Consider the following 17,728-nt stretch of genomic DNA (forward strand, 5'->3'; position numbering starts at 1 on the left):
ATCTAACAACTACAATAAATCCTGAGAGCAAACAGCAGGGGCAGATAGATCAGAAATGAAAGCAGATGCTTCCCATGTAATCTCAGAATATATTAATTGAATTTTTCTGGGTTTTCATTGTTGCAAGCACACATAAGAGTGCTATAGAAAAATGTAGGTTCACATTACGGGGAAAGAACTAAATATCGAGAAATAATAGGCTCTGACAAATACAAATATCTGGCACTTGTCTGAAAATTTGCAATACTGACAAAATTGCTAAAATTGGCCACAAAAAACCTGCACCAAAGCTATGAAAAACAAAAATGCCAAGCTTTCCTAAATGTTACATCACAATCCCTAAGCTATTAAGGAAAAAGTATATGGATGCTAATAAGTTTGGTTTATAGAACCTTGATTTCACATGAGATTATTGTCCAGAAGTACAAGTTAAAAAATATTAAATCACAAATTAATTGCATCCTCTTTCCCCCTATAGGGTTTCTTTCTTTCTTGGTTTTGGGTTTGTTGGGTTTTTTACCAATTTTACCAATATTTTACAAATTTACCAATAGTAAAACTTTCAAAGGTGCACAAGTGACACGTACTCTTGAAATTATGGCTCAAGTCATTTATGCCTGTTTGCAACCCAGGCCTTCAAATAAACTTGCCTATTCCTTTAGTATTTGCTATCATTTCTCCACTGCTTAAAATGTGCTGTCTACTTCTTTCTCATATATGTAGGCTGGGCACATTTTAAGCACATGCATGCACAGGTATGTATGTACTTGTACGTATACACAAATATAGACAAACAGACCCACCTACCTATGCATATACAAATAGTAAATTTCTCAAAAAAAATCCTTTGTATTTGAATTCCAAACATTTCTTAATACAAACGTGCAGACAATTTCTTTTTAGAATTTCATCTGCAGAAGACTTCTGATGGCATCTCGTTTGAAATAGATGAAATGTATCAAAGTCAATTCCACACACACGGAGTCATCAAATATCAAAGCAATCACCCATTCCTTTTCATTTGGCTCCCGCAAATATCAATAACTCTAAGACAAACATGCTACATAAAGCATATTGTATGTTCTGTACCACAGTAAAACCAGAAAATAAACTCCAGATGTTTCCTCAAATCCTGCCAAAAGCGAAATTTGAAAAAGTGTTGAAAACCAAGCAAAGTTAGAAGCCCTGACTTACAACACGTAGGAAGAGAAGGCACAAGGAATCTGTAGCTTTATTAGGAGTAAATTTGTTCTGTCTTCACCTACTAGATAAGAAGGGTCAATCCTGAATAACTGTAAATAGAGCAACTACAAAGAAAAAAAAACCTCATTTTCTTCCTGTTTATTACTTCTTTAAAATTACCTCTCAGACCTTCCACAGATTTGCGTCTGGGAGAAAATTTCCAACAGCTTTCACTCATTTGGAAGACAAGGTTCCTTTGGGGGTTAATTAGACTTGGCTTTTAGCTACACTAAAGGTAATATTGAAAATGGGACTTGGCTATTTGTTTTCCTCACTTATTATTTTCTCATGTTAGCACCACAAAGTCAAAACTAACTAACTGATATTGCACGAGTCCTGCTTTGTTGAAATGCACAGTAAAGGAGGTTCGCTTAAGGCAGTCCTTCGGCAGCAATGACTGTTGCCTTCGCACTGCACCGGACAAACAGTGTTTTAGGCCCATTGTTCCTCCTTTGAGTGCCAAAAACAATAGCTGGAGCACAGTAGCTTAGTGAAAGCATACACGCACTGCAAAAACAAATCATCTATAGAGGTTCTTGGGGTGGGACTCATCTGGCCCAACAGATCCTGTAAGACCTCTGAAATTGGTCAAAACATGAAGGAGTAAGAAACACTTTCAGAGGCAACTCATTACAACTATCTTAGATATTTATTTTACATTGAAAAATTCACCTTCAACACCTGTCCATCTTTGTCCCTCAGACACAGAGGAAGTCTAGGCAACTAGTTTAGCCTTCATCTGCTGCTCTGGTTGGGACAGCAAGGAGAATGCAAGCTACAGTGCAAAAGTACTCAAAACTGCTTGTGTCAGCAGGTATTTTTGAAAAAACAAGCAAACAAAAAAGCCTCGGATCAATCACTTACCATATACTTTTTCCTCATATAAAACTTATTACAGGATATTCTTTAATGGACTGCTTAACACAGACATGTATTTTCAATTTGGAAGTAATAAACACAATAATAGAGAATTTGAAATACATGACTTTCTGATCTGGTTTTAGTCTTTCAGAAGTATGTATGACAGTCCTCGATCAAAGCACATTCTGTCCCTATATCATACACAGACAGGCTATTGGACAGATACAGGTTATGAAAAAATACAATTGATCACAAAAGCGTAGCTTAGACTGAAGTCCTACAGTCGGGCTATACTGAATTGTGAAGGGGTAACACAATTAGTTATTTTACCTGCATAGCACTCTTTCCCAGCTTAACCACCTCAAACAAAGTGACAGGGTCCCCTTCTCCATTCTGCTGAGGGTGGCCATTAGCTCTTCCACGACTTGCTCCTCTAGCTCCAGATTCAGAACGACCCTTGTCTGCTGGAGACTTCCGCGGTTTCTTAGTGGCAGACTGGGCAAAGAAAACCAGCAGAAGAAAAGTTTATTATAGCTATATCTGAAATCACTCAATGTATCTTTATCAATTACATGTAAATATTACACACACGTTTATACACTCACACATGTATATACACACAAATATCAGAAAACAAGCCAGGCTGGAAGGAATCTCAGGAGGTCTCCAGCCTGACCTCCTCCTCAAAGCAGGACCAGCTACGAAATGAAATTCAACTAGGTTGCTTAGGGCTTTTTTCAGTCAGGTACATATATTTTTATTTATCGCCAGCTGTTGAGGAACAACTTAAAAGCCATTGTCATGTCAAGGTAAGCAGTGGTGAATTCCCAACTCTGGAGCAGCAGTTCACATCAATACCCATATTAGTCTTACTTAACACAAAAAGATGCTTGACAACATGACAACTAGGTAAATAGTAGCAAATTACAGACATGACAGCAAAAGTGTTTTATATTGGCACACAAAATAAACTTTTAGAATAACTAATTAACTCTGGAAGACAATAACTTATTAAAAATACACTTGCCTTGTTACCATTCATGTTCTGCATTTTCTCTTTTATACAATGTTTACAAGAAACTGTGTACATAAAGTCAGCTCTTCAACTCAAATTAAATCACTGAATTTATACAGCCAGATTTAATAGATCATCATAATAGCCCCTTAGTTTCAAAACTTTATGAGTTAAAAGATTTTCCCAGTGAACCTAAATTATTTAATGTAAATTTTCCTCTAGATTCATCAAGCTTATAATCAGGGGGTACAGATCCCATTTGAAAAGCCACCTAGTGAATGGTTTGCTCTGAATTTAAGTCACCTTATGCAAACCAAAAAAAAAAAAAAAAAAGTTTCTGGGAAGATAACGTAAGATTCCTGCTATGACCTTACTTCCATATTCTATTCTTTCTCCCTACTGTGAAGCAGACAAAAGCAAAAGCTGCCATTTTCCACATAACAATAAAGCTATTTTGAGAAATTATGTTAAACAAAACAATATGCAAGCAACTTGAAGATTAAATTTAGGACAGTATCCTCATGGTACCGTTTACTCAAATATACAGTCAGCCAGTTTGTATTAAGCATTTAGTAAAGAACATTAAGTCAACATTTTTGGTTGCATCTTCTAGTTGCAGACACATTAAGAATTTTCCTGTAGAGGAAAGTGATCTAATTTCTGGACAAGAGCTGGCAGAAGACAGACCTGCAGCCTAGCTTTCCTCTTACTTTAAAAGGGATCACTGCTGGTGGGGACAGAGAGCTAAAGAAAAGCACAAGGTAAGGTGCAACTGCAACTGCCTCTTGCAAATATTCAATTAAGGACTTGCATACAAATGCAAGCTGGAAAGCTTGAAATAATGGTACAGTCTCTGCAAAAAGTTTTTTTGATAACATCTGCATTTATGATCAAAAGAATACGCGTTCCTCCTCAATGAGTTTTTAAACATGCAAAGCTGCCTTTATCATCAAGAAAGCCATCAATACGTGAAATGTTTGAGGTCTGCTGAGCTCCAAAGAGACACACTATCACTATTTAATAAAATGGCAAAGAATGAGAAGTAAATTGACTCTTTTGAGACCTATAATCCATGTGCTTATTGAATCTGCGTGACAGTAAGCCATAAGCAGTTCAACTAGCTAAAAATACTACTAAATGAAAGCAGGAATGCAAGTTGATGCCCTCCACAGAAGCTAACGCAAGCCCCCTCTATACTCAGTTTTTCTCAACATGTCATTCAAAAGGAGGCATTAAATTCTGCAAGGATGAAGCAAAAGCAAGTAGGAGATAGACGTGATATGCACATCCAAAAGGTACCTTGTTGGAAAGCAAGGAGAAAAACAACGAGAAAAGCAATGTACACATAGTACATAAGTACTACGGACCAGCATGCACACGTTCAAAATGAGTAACCACAAGACGTGTAAATGCTCAGTTTAAACTCCACTTTTGTCAGGTATCCTAGAGAAAGGGAGGTGCTTTGACCAAGACTCATAGTTTGAAATAGAAAGGTGAGAACACCAGTGAGCTCTCAGAAGTAGTACAGAAATAACAGACAGATGTACTTTTGACTGAATTACGCGACAAAACCAGATTCTTCAAGCCCAAGTAAATATCTCAATATCCTAGACCTGAATTAACACCAGATATAGTACTAAGTCTACTTGAACAACATTGCTCTCTGGTATAGATTTTCTATTGACAATGAGAACATCTCTTCTCACTGGAGAAACCAAGCCTTTCATTTAACAAAAGCCATTCTGCATCCAAGCTGCAGTAGCTAAATCCAGATGATCCAGATGCAGGATCTGTATTGGATCTTGCCTCAAGAGACAAAACAAGCAGGCAAAGGATCCTCCACTGAGAAACCGAAGAAAATCCAAACCTAGAACTTTCCGAGTTAGGCAGGGATTAATATCATCTTCAGGTGGAGAGGCACCAGAGGAAGGGTGTCCACTGAACTTCTACTCCAGAGCACTTCCACAAAGTAGGTATCTGGCAGGAAGCCCAAGCTCAATGTCAGTCTGGAGTGCAAACACGAAAGCAAGTGACACAGATCCCCCAGCCTCCACAAACTGCCAGGCACTCCAATTAAGAAGTCTTGCAAGCGCAAGGCACAGAACTGAGGAATAGGCATTATTTTACTCATTAACATACAATATTACAATGCTGTTGACAGACACCACTTGCATGTAAAGTCCCTGAATTAACAGCAAGAAACTTTGCAGGCCATCTTGACAGATCTCAGCTTCATACAGGTTCCTACCCCAGAGCAAAGTTAAATAGGTAACCCTATTTCAAGAGGAAAATTTTTCACAATGAGAATAAGCAGCCATTGGAATAATCTCCCCAGATAAGCGGTAGATCACCCAACACCGGACACGTTTTAAGATTCAGGTGGACAGGGTGCTGGGCCATCTTGTCTAGACTGTGCTTTTTGCCAAGAAAGGCTGGACCAGATGGTCCTTTAGGTCCCCTCCAACCTGGTATTCTGTGATTCTATCCCAGGACGGAGACGTCCAACACCACTGATGCAAGTGAAGGAAAAGCATGAACTGGTACATCCATAGAAATGCAAATATCTTCATGATACAGAATATCTGTGGAATATCTGCAGAGGAAGGGTGCTCTTAGAAGTGGAGTTTCAAAGTCAAGCTACAAATCTAAAATACGTTTGGCACTGAGCATACCAAACAGAGGCAGCCTTGCACCCCTATAAGAGAGATACCTGCATGCACAGGAAAGGGTGGTCCTTCAGCTCAACACAAAACACCTATCCTCTAATGCCATGAAGAGCTCCCACACAGAAACAGCCCAAGGATGAATGTGGCTCTGGTAAACATGTCAGACTATCACTGACAGGTGTAAAAGTGTGATGTTTTGTAAGATCAGAGTGAATCTGTAGCAAGTCTACTCTTGTGAGGAACCACCAAATGGTCATCAAGATACAGGAAAAAATAGAACCTCGGCTTCTTAACAGGAACAACTGTTTTTATTGCTTGCCCCTTTCAGCCATAAATTTCCTGCTTCTGCCTAAAGCCCCCTTAAACTGCCAATCATGCATGGGGGTTTGGTTTTTCTTGTTTTTCTTTTTAAATCTGTCAGAATCCTGGGGTGGGTAAGAACTAATTGTTTTTCAGACTCAAAACTGACTTTTCTCCTGTTTATGTGAGGGATCTCTTAAAAGTCATGGAAAAGGCAAGCTGGTTAGCAATATTGTATCTAAATGTATTCATAAATCCTTGTAAGAATTTCCATAATCCAGGCATCTGCTGCAATGGGAGAGCTGACACAGAGGTGAAACAGAACGACCAGAGGGAGGGGTAAAGAAGCACAAGGTAAGCAAGCTTGAGGCTTTTTAATCACACACCAAGAAAGGTGCTGCTTGGAGCTGTGAACCTGTAGCAGTTACATCTGTGCTCTCACTGAGAGCCAGGACATACAGTCAGACTGGGGTGCTGTCAGAATGGACGGAGTCACCAAATGTAAACAGAACTTACTCATGATTTTTCAGATCTATGCAGCAGATTCAACCAACAACTAAAGCGGAGGATTTATACACACCAGCATTAGCAAATTCAGAAGCTCCATAATATGCCACAGAAGCATCTCTAAGATGGCTGTACTGACGACCATATAGTTTACCTGTTGCTTAAACTAACGCAAACAGGAAACAAAATACCTTGACCGTAACTAACCTAAAACTATGACAATTCAGAATTTTGTGATAAATTAGCTAGATAATACTTTCCCTTTTGTGTGTTTACAATGATTGTGAGGAAAAAGTGACCCACATTTCTAAAATCAAGTAATATAGTGAAAGTTAATTTACACACTAACAAACAAAAAAAGTGAAAGCAGCTTGTCATTTTCCATTAACATTTCCCAAGTTGATCCGATGCACTTCAAGAAGAAATAAAGACAGTAAAAGTGTTACAGGTCAGTAACTCCACCTAACCTGCCACCTTCAATGATGGCCTCCACGTGCATTCATTCCATAAGTAATTTAGAACAATACCCCACTTCTTAAGATAGCTGGAAAAAGCTTCCACTTGAGTAAGACTGAAGAACTTGCCTCTCAAAGGCACCATCCTCTTGAGAGGCCTCTGCATTATAACCTCCTGTTAAGTGGAAGAGTAGTAATGTCTGAATTTTCTGAATTAATACTGATCAAAAAAAGAAGGCTACTGCACACTTTATAACATCATCACAGTTGAAGTTCTTGGATTCAGTCAGTCCTTTGGACTTTTTGCTCCCCATGAAAAGCTTCATCGAACAAATAAAAGACAGATGCAGGTCACCTAACATCCAGTGCACACAGAGCTGCTTCGGCTGGAGCATATGCAGTTTAGAACAAAAAACAGCACAGGCAGTGTTGGGCGGTAGCGTTGCTTTTTTTTCATCCTTAATTTAAAATCTAGCAAGAGTTCTAAACTTCAAGTCTGCTTGAATCACTTCAGTTCTTCTAGCTGAGGCAATTGCTTCCAAGACTGTTTCCACAGAAAACAAGCGGCAGGATAGAGAAGTCTTCACATACTGGCTGTATGCGCACTGCATTTCCACAGAACTACAGTAAGACATTCTCTTCAGTTTTAAGGGACAGACCTAAAGTATCCGGCAAGCAAGCTGAAACAGGACACTGATGTAAGTCACACCAAACCACAGACCTCAACTACCATGAAAAGAAATTCTTCCAGGGAATTCCTTCCTACTATTAATCAGGACATGTACGATTTGGAACTAGAAGATAAACTCAATCCCCTGCAGTATTTAACATCCATGCTACAAGACTAAATAAGGCTAAGAGTCCGCTGCAAAGTTAGAATTTCACATAAGAATGCAAAGGTAAGGTATTGTGATCCATCTCCTCCATACGAAAAAATACAGCAGGACCTGAAGGCAAAACTGTACAGTCTATAGTGGGGACAAAGGGATCAGAAGTGCCTTGATCCCTCTTGCCTTAATAGAGGAATCTGTGGAGAAGAGATGTGGAAAGGCATGCTGTGGCCCCGAATACAGGGGGAGAGGGACACCAGCAGAGTTCCCAGAATTGCCACCTCTGGAACAGAAAAACTGATGTTTCTTCCTGTCCTCTAAGTCAAAGAGGCTACTAATCTGTCTACTCCCACTTCAAAGCTGAAACACAGATAGCCAGGGATCTCTCCCACTCCCTCAACCTCTAACAGCTGAGGTTTAAGCCAAGCTATTCTGAGCTCCTGGGCAGGTAAGGCCACACAGGTTAAAATAAAGCATGCCAACAACACTGAACAGAGAGCGTTGATCCAAGAGAGGAAACAAAAAAGAACAGATAAATAACTGATCTGAGCCTGAGCTCACTAATGTGAAAGCTGCATTCTATTATAGGTCCTTGGGCTTTCAAATCCCCTAGCTAGAACAGGAGAGCACATCCCTACCCATGTCATACCCAGGTATTTCAATGCAGCAGACAGAAAAGGCATTTTTGGCCAACGTTACTCCAACTTCAAGCAGAGGCCTGTTATAGGTCACTCCTATATGCTCCCACCCCACACAATCCACTAAACCTCTATCCAGATGGTATGCTCACATACAGTATTGCATAAACCGAGCCAAATATCCCACTGACTGGACAGATTCACCTCTTGGCCAGTTGTTCCAACAGGCATCTGGTCTATAAGAATCAGTGTTTAGAAGCAGATGTGGGCAAGGGGGAGGCCAGCCCCCACCACTGTCACTGCTATAACAGGACATGGTACAACTCCTGCTAAATTCACAGCAAAGGCTGGCAAATTCACGGCAACCAAGTTAGCTTCTGAGTTATTCTGAAGGACTTAATCTCTTGGCAAGTTGACTCTCTACCTGCTCATTAGAACAGTCTCTAGTAGAAGTGGAGGGGCAACTTGGAAAGCAGTGTTTCCAGGAAGGAAAGGTTCCCTGAAATATTAAGGTTCTCTACGAACTGAAGAGGTATTTGCTACAAATGGCAAATTTTCAAATGAGGATCATTTCCTTACAGAAGTCTCAAATCTGCAAAGAGGAATGTCTTTCTCTGGAAGTCTGAAAAATCCTCTAGAAGTAATTTATCTTTCCACTAAAATCACAGAATCATAGAATCATTTAGGTTGGAAAAGACCTTTGAGATCAACCTATTTAAAACAAATACATATATCTGATGGAGTACAATGTGTGCAGCTGTGCAACAGAACCATGCAGCTAGACAAAACAGCATAGAAGAGTAAACTCTATCCAAAAGAGGTCAATATGTTTATGGCAGATGTGTCACTGTAGCTGTGATGGCCTAAGGACATAAACAAATCAGCATTTGCAGGGAAAGATCAAATCTCATTAGACCATAATATTTTACTTGGGGAAAAAAAAAATACCACAAAAAAGTGGAAGAGCCTTTGGGCAGAAAAGCCTTTCTCTAGGTCTATAATAGAAATGAAAAACATCAAAGCTAAGTATCTGTTGAGAAAAACAGCTCTGAATTTAGCTAAATATTTTAATCTGTTTCACATCTGAGAGTAAAGGTAGGCGGTACCTGTGGAGAAAATAAAAATCACATTAGCAGATGGAAGAGCAGGGGAAAAACATCAGAGCTGCACCTCCTGTAAGAAAGGTAATTCACCCGAGGGAAGCGGATGGGTTAGCAGCATGGATAGGTGAGCAATGGGGAGGAGGAGGGAAAGTGAAATACAACGTTTGCAAAACCAATACCTCAATTACTAAGTCCATGACTTTTAATATCAATTAATGTTATAAATTGATTTGCCTAAATTTGACTTTCCAAGATGTTTGCATTTCTCCTCAAGAATATTACACATTGAGTGTGGTTTTTTTTTTTTTCTTTCTGGTCTTTTTTTTTTTTTTTGAAAAACCTTATTTATTCCTTTCTGTTGCTGCAGTATCAATTATGAAAGCAGGATTTGATTGTATATTCAGACATATACATTTTGCCGTCACCCAAAAAAATAGCAAAATTACTGAATTTTTGGATGAGGGGGGAGCAACGGATACCATTTATCTTGACTTTAGCAAGGTTTTCAACAGGCTTCCACAATATTCTTGTATCCAAATCAGGAAGCTGTGATCTGGACGGGTAGACCACTAGATGAGCGAACAAGTGGTTGAACTGCTGGGCTCAGAGCACAGCGATTAATGGATCATCCTCCATCTGGAGGCTGGCCATGAGGGAGTACAACACAAGTCTAACTAGAACATGTCCGGTTTCCTATCTTTATCAAATAGTCAGAGGGGGTGAGAGACTGTGCTCCTGGCAAGTGTGCACATGACACCAAATTGGCAGGGAGACCACTCAATGACATCAAGGGCAAGACTACTATTGACAGTCTGGAGAACTGGGCTAACAGTACACTTAAAATCCAACGTGGACAAACGCAAAGACCTGCCCCTGGCAGAGGAATAAATCCCTGCACCAACACAGGTTGGAGACAGACTGATCAGGGAAAAGCTCTGTGGAAAAGGACACCTCAGGGTCTTCGAAGACAACTAACTGGACGTGAGACAGCCATGTGCCTGAGCAGCAAAGGCCATCAGCACCCTGGGCTGTACAAACAGCAATATAGCACTAAGGAAAGTGATTATACCCTTCCACTCAGCACTTCTTAGCCCATATCTGGAATACCATGTCCAGGTTTGGCCCTCTCAATGCAAGAGAGGTACTGATAAGATAGAACAAGCTCAGCAGAGGGCTACCAACATAGTCAGGGGGCCAGGAACATTGCCCTGTGAGGCTTTTTGCAACAGCATATAGTGGGAAAACAACTGACAGTAGTCATCAACTGCAGAACAAGATGTTCTGATGGCCTACAAGGGAGAAATTTTTCACAAAATAAGATGAAACAGGTTGTTGAGAGAGGCTGTGCTGGCACCAGCCTTGGTGGTTTCCAAGACCAGACTGGGAAAGCCCCAAGTAGTATGGTCTAATCCCACAGCTGACCCTGCTCTGAGCAGAGGTTGCAATGAGGCCTCCTAAGGTCCTCCAGGCCAGATTCCATGACTAGCCCTGATTGTTTCTCTTCTTTGAACCTCTTCCCATCCTCATATACCCTTTCTTGAGATTTTGGAGTTGAGGTCAAAAAGGTAACAGAAACTAGAATTGTGCAAACTATTCCAAATTTTGGCAAACCGCAGTTTTATAGCGGACACAGTATTTGTTTTACTCTCTGTTCTCTTTCTCAGATCTTTAAGACTGGATTTGTTGGGGTTTTTTACCTGTATTGAGTATTAAGACGAGGCTTTTGTACAATCAACTCTGAGAACCCTAAGGTCTTGCTCCTCAGCAATAGTGAGCTCACACTTGTGAGCAGCAATAGTCAGCTCACAGTCCATCATTTTATGTATGAAGCAATGGCTGCTTCCTCTATATGTTCATCACTTTACAATTGTGTACACTTAATGAGCCTGGAGTTATTCTAAGCATAATGAGCAATTGCTTCTGTAGAAATTTGATAGCAGGACCAGTAGAGTGCTTCAGTGAATACTCCCAAGGGAGCTAATGATAAGCTCAAACAGAGGGATGAGAAACACCTTTTGTAACATTCACTTTTCTTTTCCAGTGAATGTGTGGTGGTTACAAAATCATTAGTGTTGCTTTAACTTAAAATTCCTACACTTTAACAACCTTCTGGGTTAGCAATTGGACTGCACTGTTGGTTTGGGGTTATTTTTTAGATCTTCAAAACTCATAGGTTTACTAATGAGATATTCTTCAGATAATTTCTGATTTTGCCCTTTGCTTACAAGCTATATAAATAGATGACTTGTTCTCTTTACATGCTTCTTTAAAGCTTCCTGTAAAGAAGCTCCATGTGTCTGTCTGATGAAGAATATATGCCATCATAGGAAACACTGTTCAAAAGCTTTCAAAAAGGAAGACTGACGTGCCCAGAAAAGCCTAGGATTTAAAATATTGGCTCTCAAAGCAAACCCAGAAACTGTGATGCAAATTGAAAACCAATACTAAGGAGGAGTTTGCTCCAGCTTGGCCAGCACGCGTGAGGAACACACTGTACTCTCCATTGTTACAGCCCCACTGGCCCATGCTTAAGGAGTTAGACTAAGGGCGGAAAGTCTTAAAGTAAAAAATAAAAAATTAAAAAATCCCAAGCTACTAGTGCTATATATAGCACATTCATACTGAGGGTGTACTCACAGACAAACACTAAGAGAAGAATCAAAACAGTAACACACACAAACACCAAAAATCTTATTCCACAGTGTGTACTTCAAGCGATGTAATCAAGAGAACTATATCTGATGACCCTGGAGAACAAGTGAAGGACATCATGACACACAGAATTTTTTCTGTATTTTCCAATAAATTAGCTATTTTATAAAATTAATGAAAATAAAAAGAGAAAGCCTCTTTAAATACCGTGTAACAGGGAATTTTTTCTGTATGTTCCCATTCATGGGCCAGCAATGGCCAAAGACTACTGAAGAACAGCAAACCTTACACAGCAGACAGCAGTATCACCTGCTGCACTATGCTAGAAGGGGCTGAAGCTCCCAGCCTATACACAGCACACAGCCTATGTCAATTACATGAATTTTTAAGATGTGTTAACAGATCTTCTGAGGCATTTAGTTAATACTGTGCTGCAACTCTTCCATTCGCATTAAGAGATTATCAGTTACTAGGATGGCTCAAATGTAATTTGTCACTTAAAATCCATTATAACTTTCAAAACAAAGTGGTTGTGCTTACTGAGATGATTCTCATGTCTGGAAGAATGTTGCAATACAACAATAATAATAAAATCATAGTGTTCATGAAAGTAGCTATCAAAAGAAAAAATAATAGCTATTATGAGATCATTTTTATGTCCCTTTTTAAATACTCCAAACATTGTTTGTATATCAATCTGATAAATATTTCATACTACAAGTCTTCATAAAGTTTGACATAGGACTCATTAAAAACCTATTTATGTGACCACAAGATGATAAGATGAAAAACAGTTTGCAGTCAATTTTAAATAGATGCATAACAAAACAAAACTAAATTACACATACTGGAGGCCTGCCAGGACGGCCCCTTTTTCTTTTTCCTTTGACTTCTGCTTCTTCAAGCTCACTGCCAGCATCTGAATGTGCAGTAGTTTCATTTGTAGAATCCCTAGGGGGGGAAAAACACTAGATAAATTAAAATGATTTGAAATCAACAAGTAATCTATACTGACTGATTAAATATTTAGTCCTAAGCCAGAAAAAAAAAAGTCAGCATTAAAAGGCTTGCCACATTTATTCTGCAAACTAAAGAACCAAGCATTGTTAGCCCTGGCAAAAAGCCTTACCTTTTTATGGGCTGGACTATCATTTTATAGACTGGAAGTTATTTAAATTAACAGCTTCTTTTGAAACAATGTTACACTTCAAAAACTGGCTATATTAAACAGCACATTCTCAACATACCCATCCCACAATGTATTCACTAGTATCAACTTTCTTTTAGTAACTACCTCTGAGCTGCTTTCAAAGCCACAAGAAAGCCAACTGGAGCCCAATCCAGCCATTACATCATTAGAACAGTTACACAAATTCCCACTCAGGTTACATCGTGTTTTTTAGTCACCCTCGAAGACAATGGTATTGTGCAGCTGTTAATAAAGAGAGGATTAACACTGACCATAAGGCACAAACCAGAAAGCTCACTTTGTTCTGAAGACATTTATGATTCTTGCACTTAGAAAAATGCTTTCGCTTGCACAATGAAAAAACCTTGACATTGCTCAACAACTATTAGCAGAGCAGCCTGCAGTATTATTTTTCAAATCATTCCTGTTTTAGACTTAAGACCATACTAAGTAGGGAAAAAAACATTACCCCAACTCCCTCCTGCCCCCGCCAAAGCTGGTGAGCAGGTACTTCTCTGCACTGGTACTTCAAAACAGACTTGGCTGCTTGAAGAAACTCAGCTTGTAAATGTTCTTCTGAGGCATTAGATCTCTCCCAAGAAGAGCCCACAAGCAAAACCATACCTTGTTACTGATATCCTGATTTTCAGTTTGCAAGACCACCAGTACATGAGTTCTCTGTCAACGAAAGAGTAACTGTAATGATGTCCTAGATTACTCAAAGGTGGGTCAAGCCTAGCTCTAATCAGAGATTTCTTTATATCCAGTACCACTTCCTCAAAGTTAAAGTAGCTCAATTGCTGTAAAAACTTGTGCAAGGGGAAGGTGAAGATCAGACCAATTCTATAATTTCATACAGCCTCAAACATAAAAGGTGGCATTAGTGATCTGGTTTACAGAAACTGAGAAGCTTCAGCAAGCCAGGATCTATGCAGACCTTCACATTGTCTGGGGTTTTATTTTCTTCTTTTGTTTTATAATCAGGAACACTTCACAAATTTGCTGCATCTTCAAGAAAAGTATTTAGTAATGCAGAAAGATACAAACATCATTGTATCAGAATCAAAAATGTTCTCATGCTTCTCTTTACTGAAATTACTGTATTGTTCTAGGTCTGCTCTAACTCAAATAATTCTACAGAACTAAGATGAATTTCTAATATTAAGACATTATTTTCCAAACTTTTCTAATGTGTAAGCACAGAAGCACCAAGGAGTCCACAGAATTCTTTACAAAACCTTGAATGCTGTAGAACATCTATGAATCTTCTTTTCTGAAAGTAATTTCAATGGATTATCTCTAAATATCCTACATAACCCAGAAAACCAGGCACTCTAGATTAAAACCAGTATTCAAGTACATTTGAGTTCCCAAGTTATATATTTGTAAAATAGTATCTCCACAAAATACTGAAAATGCAGCTTTGTTGTGATAAAATTCAAGAGGAGTTTTTCTGCTCCATGAAATATGACATTTGAAAAACTCAATATCAAGCTATGCATTTGGAGAAATAAAATATGTAAAAAGCCTAAAACCAAATAAAAGATACCACACACAGTTCAAAATGATTTGGTAAAATAGGGCCACACTAGTGAAAAGCAATGCAGTGACTGCAGCTGACAATGTCTATGCAGATGGATATATATAGCCTTTACTCAAAGACTGCAACTCAATTTGACAAAAAATGTGTACTGCTACACAATGACAATTTTTTATTTTAAATAACTTTTGAATACAGATGTAAGGAAACCCCATAAAAGTATCTGCTACTTTCTATTGCTGTAGAGAAATCAAAGCCATTCTCTCTTGCTCTCTGTAGAAAAAAAAAAAACAGCTTCTTTCTCGTCTACACAGATCCCTACTGGAAAAATTTTAGGCATGGCGTGGTCTAAGGAATATCCCCCTTCCTGGGGAAATGCTGTAGCTTTGCTAGCCTACAAAACCACACCTCTAATATCATCAGGATAAAGATTTTTCTTATTAAAACCAGATTCAGCAGTCCTCCTAGGCAAATGGCTCAAACACTTCCCTGGAAACACTACAGCTATATAAACAAACTGTACTACTATTTTGCATGCCACAGTCCACAGAGAACTTGACTTTGCTACAGCCTCTGTCCAGGTCTAGCAAAACCTGCTGCAAATTGTGTATTTAGGTCTGGGAATTTCAATTGCTTTGGAACACTGCATACAGAAGGAACAGTTTAATTATTGACCACCTTCTCCTCTTTGTTTTAGACAGACTGTTGTCTTAAACCTGATAACCACACTTCTCTAACATTTTTCTGGTAAAATTTCTCTGGTTCACCAGAAACCTTTTGGGAAAGGCTCAATAAATCAGTACTAGGGGTGAGATTCATCTAATCTAAATTTGAGACAGATCCAATACAGAAAACAAAATCTTAAGGTGCAACATACCTCGTGCATGTCAGTGTCCAAAACTGGTCAGACAGTTTATGTCTTACAGATTCTCTTTCCTCTCCACTAACAGTAGGGTGATCTAGACAACCAGCTCAAATATAAATGTTTAAAATAAACCAAGATGAATCTCACCCTAACAATACGTGAGGCAGAGGGGAGATTCCTTTCCAGCAAAGAATCTAAGTATGTAAGGAGTAAGGGGAAAACATCAGAAGGGAAGTTCCCTTCAATCCTTACATTATCTGGAGTAAGGAGACAGGATCAAGTACAACCTACAGACCCTGGCTGATTTAACATTAAAATAAATATCATTTCAAGCATCAGGGAATTCTGTCTGAATCTTGTAACCCCTGCACAAATAGGCCCTTCCACTGCAGCTTTGGGTCCCTTCAGTGTGGGAGGTAGTGCTTTTTGCTTCTGTCAAAGCCTTGCCCTTGCTCCGGGTACACACACACATGCCCCTTTTCTTATTTCTGAACTCGGAGGAGGAATAAGGCATCCCTTAACTGCCTGCAGTTCTGTCAGGTTTTAATGCTTATTGAGAAGAGCATCTGGCCAGCATCCATCTCCCTCATTCCCTACACGTCTTGCAGAACTGCTAGGAAGTAATTTATCTAGTGGCAGTCATCCACATCTTAACAGGCCAGAATTATCCTATCCCTATTTTACGTCTGTGTGACTAGTCACCTGAGGGAAAAACTTAGGCTTAGTCACAATTTATCCTTTCTGAAGCTGTCGGGAGGGAGAATAATCGGGGCCTAAGGAGACCTGCCTCACCTAAGAACAGGAGAGGTGGTGGTGCATAAGGCTAAACCCTCCTCCGTAAGACACCTCTGACACTGGAGACACATAAGAGAATCTGGCAAAGTGTGGCAGACCTACAAGGCGGGGGGGGGGGGCAGGATGAAGCAGACAAATGATAACCCCTTTTAGGGGCTCAAATTTACTCTGCTTTTCTTTCTGGTTTCTGCGGTAGCTAGAGTATCCTAGAAAACTGGCAGTAACTCCAGGATCCCTCCTAAAAACTCCGGATATTATTCTGAAATTGTAGTAACTAGTCATTAAAACTATCCACATGGAAACAAAGAATTAACAAATTACTGGGCAGCCCTTTACCATGTCATGCTTCAGAAGAATGTATTTCCACAGACACAGTACATTTCACATCTCTGCAAAATAAATTGAAAGAAATTTACCTTCCTTCTACTATTACGTAAAGCCCTACATATAGAGTTTATACCACCACCACTATCCTGAAAAACACATAACACCAAAAACTTACGGTCATGTATCAGGTTTTGTAAATAAAAACACTTCTCTAAGCTTTTACCGGTGTTGCTGAGGTGGCTCAAGGTTTTGGCAGAGATAAATTCAGTAATTGCTACCATGAGGCTCAGCCCTGTGAAGAAAGGCATTCATGAAGAAAAACGGCTAAACGCACAGGCTCATGAATCATGGATGAATCAGCTCTCATGGCTGATCTTCACAATCTAAAGAGGAACATGCCTCACAGCAACTATGAGTCATCCCATTGAGAGAAGAGTCATAACAGTCAGTCACCCTGGTCAAATACACCAGAGGATTTTTTCCCTCCAACTGAAAGACCAGTAAGTGAAATCCTGCCTTCACTGCATCCTGAAGCCAGTTCTATGAATCCAGGAAGATTGAAGACTTCTCCCTTCATGTTCCCTCGACAGAGAAGAATTTGTGAGGGAATATTTGATATGGTCCTAGCAAAGTACATTAATATCTCAAATCAACTTCAGCACCCTTTGCTTAAAGTGGGTAGCCACAATGATTAGAAAATATTATGAAAAAGTAGGAATAAGGCACAGGAGTGGTGGCTTATA

The 17,728-nt window shown here is 39.4% G+C and overlaps 1 protein-coding gene across 1 annotated transcript in view; it reads right to left on the reverse strand.

The window, feature by feature from the left end:
* Nucleotides 1-17,728, reverse strand: part of STAG1 (STAG1 cohesin complex component) — a 199,728-nt gene that overhangs the window by 136,829 nt on the left and 45,171 nt on the right. Inside the window, exons 3-4 of the mRNA XM_055723474.1 lie at nt 13,118-13,220; nt 2,434-2,598 (exon numbers count right to left, since the gene is read on the reverse strand). Of these exons, the coding sequence (XP_055579449.1) occupies nt 2,434-2,598; nt 13,118-13,220 (268 nt within the window). The remainder of the gene's footprint in view (nt 1-2,433; nt 2,599-13,117; nt 13,221-17,728) is intronic.

The sequence above is a fragment of the Falco cherrug genome, chromosome 11 (assembly GCF_023634085.1).
Source record: "Falco cherrug isolate bFalChe1 chromosome 11, bFalChe1.pri, whole genome shotgun sequence".
NCBI lineage: Eukaryota > Metazoa > Chordata > Aves > Falconiformes > Falconidae > Falco > Falco cherrug.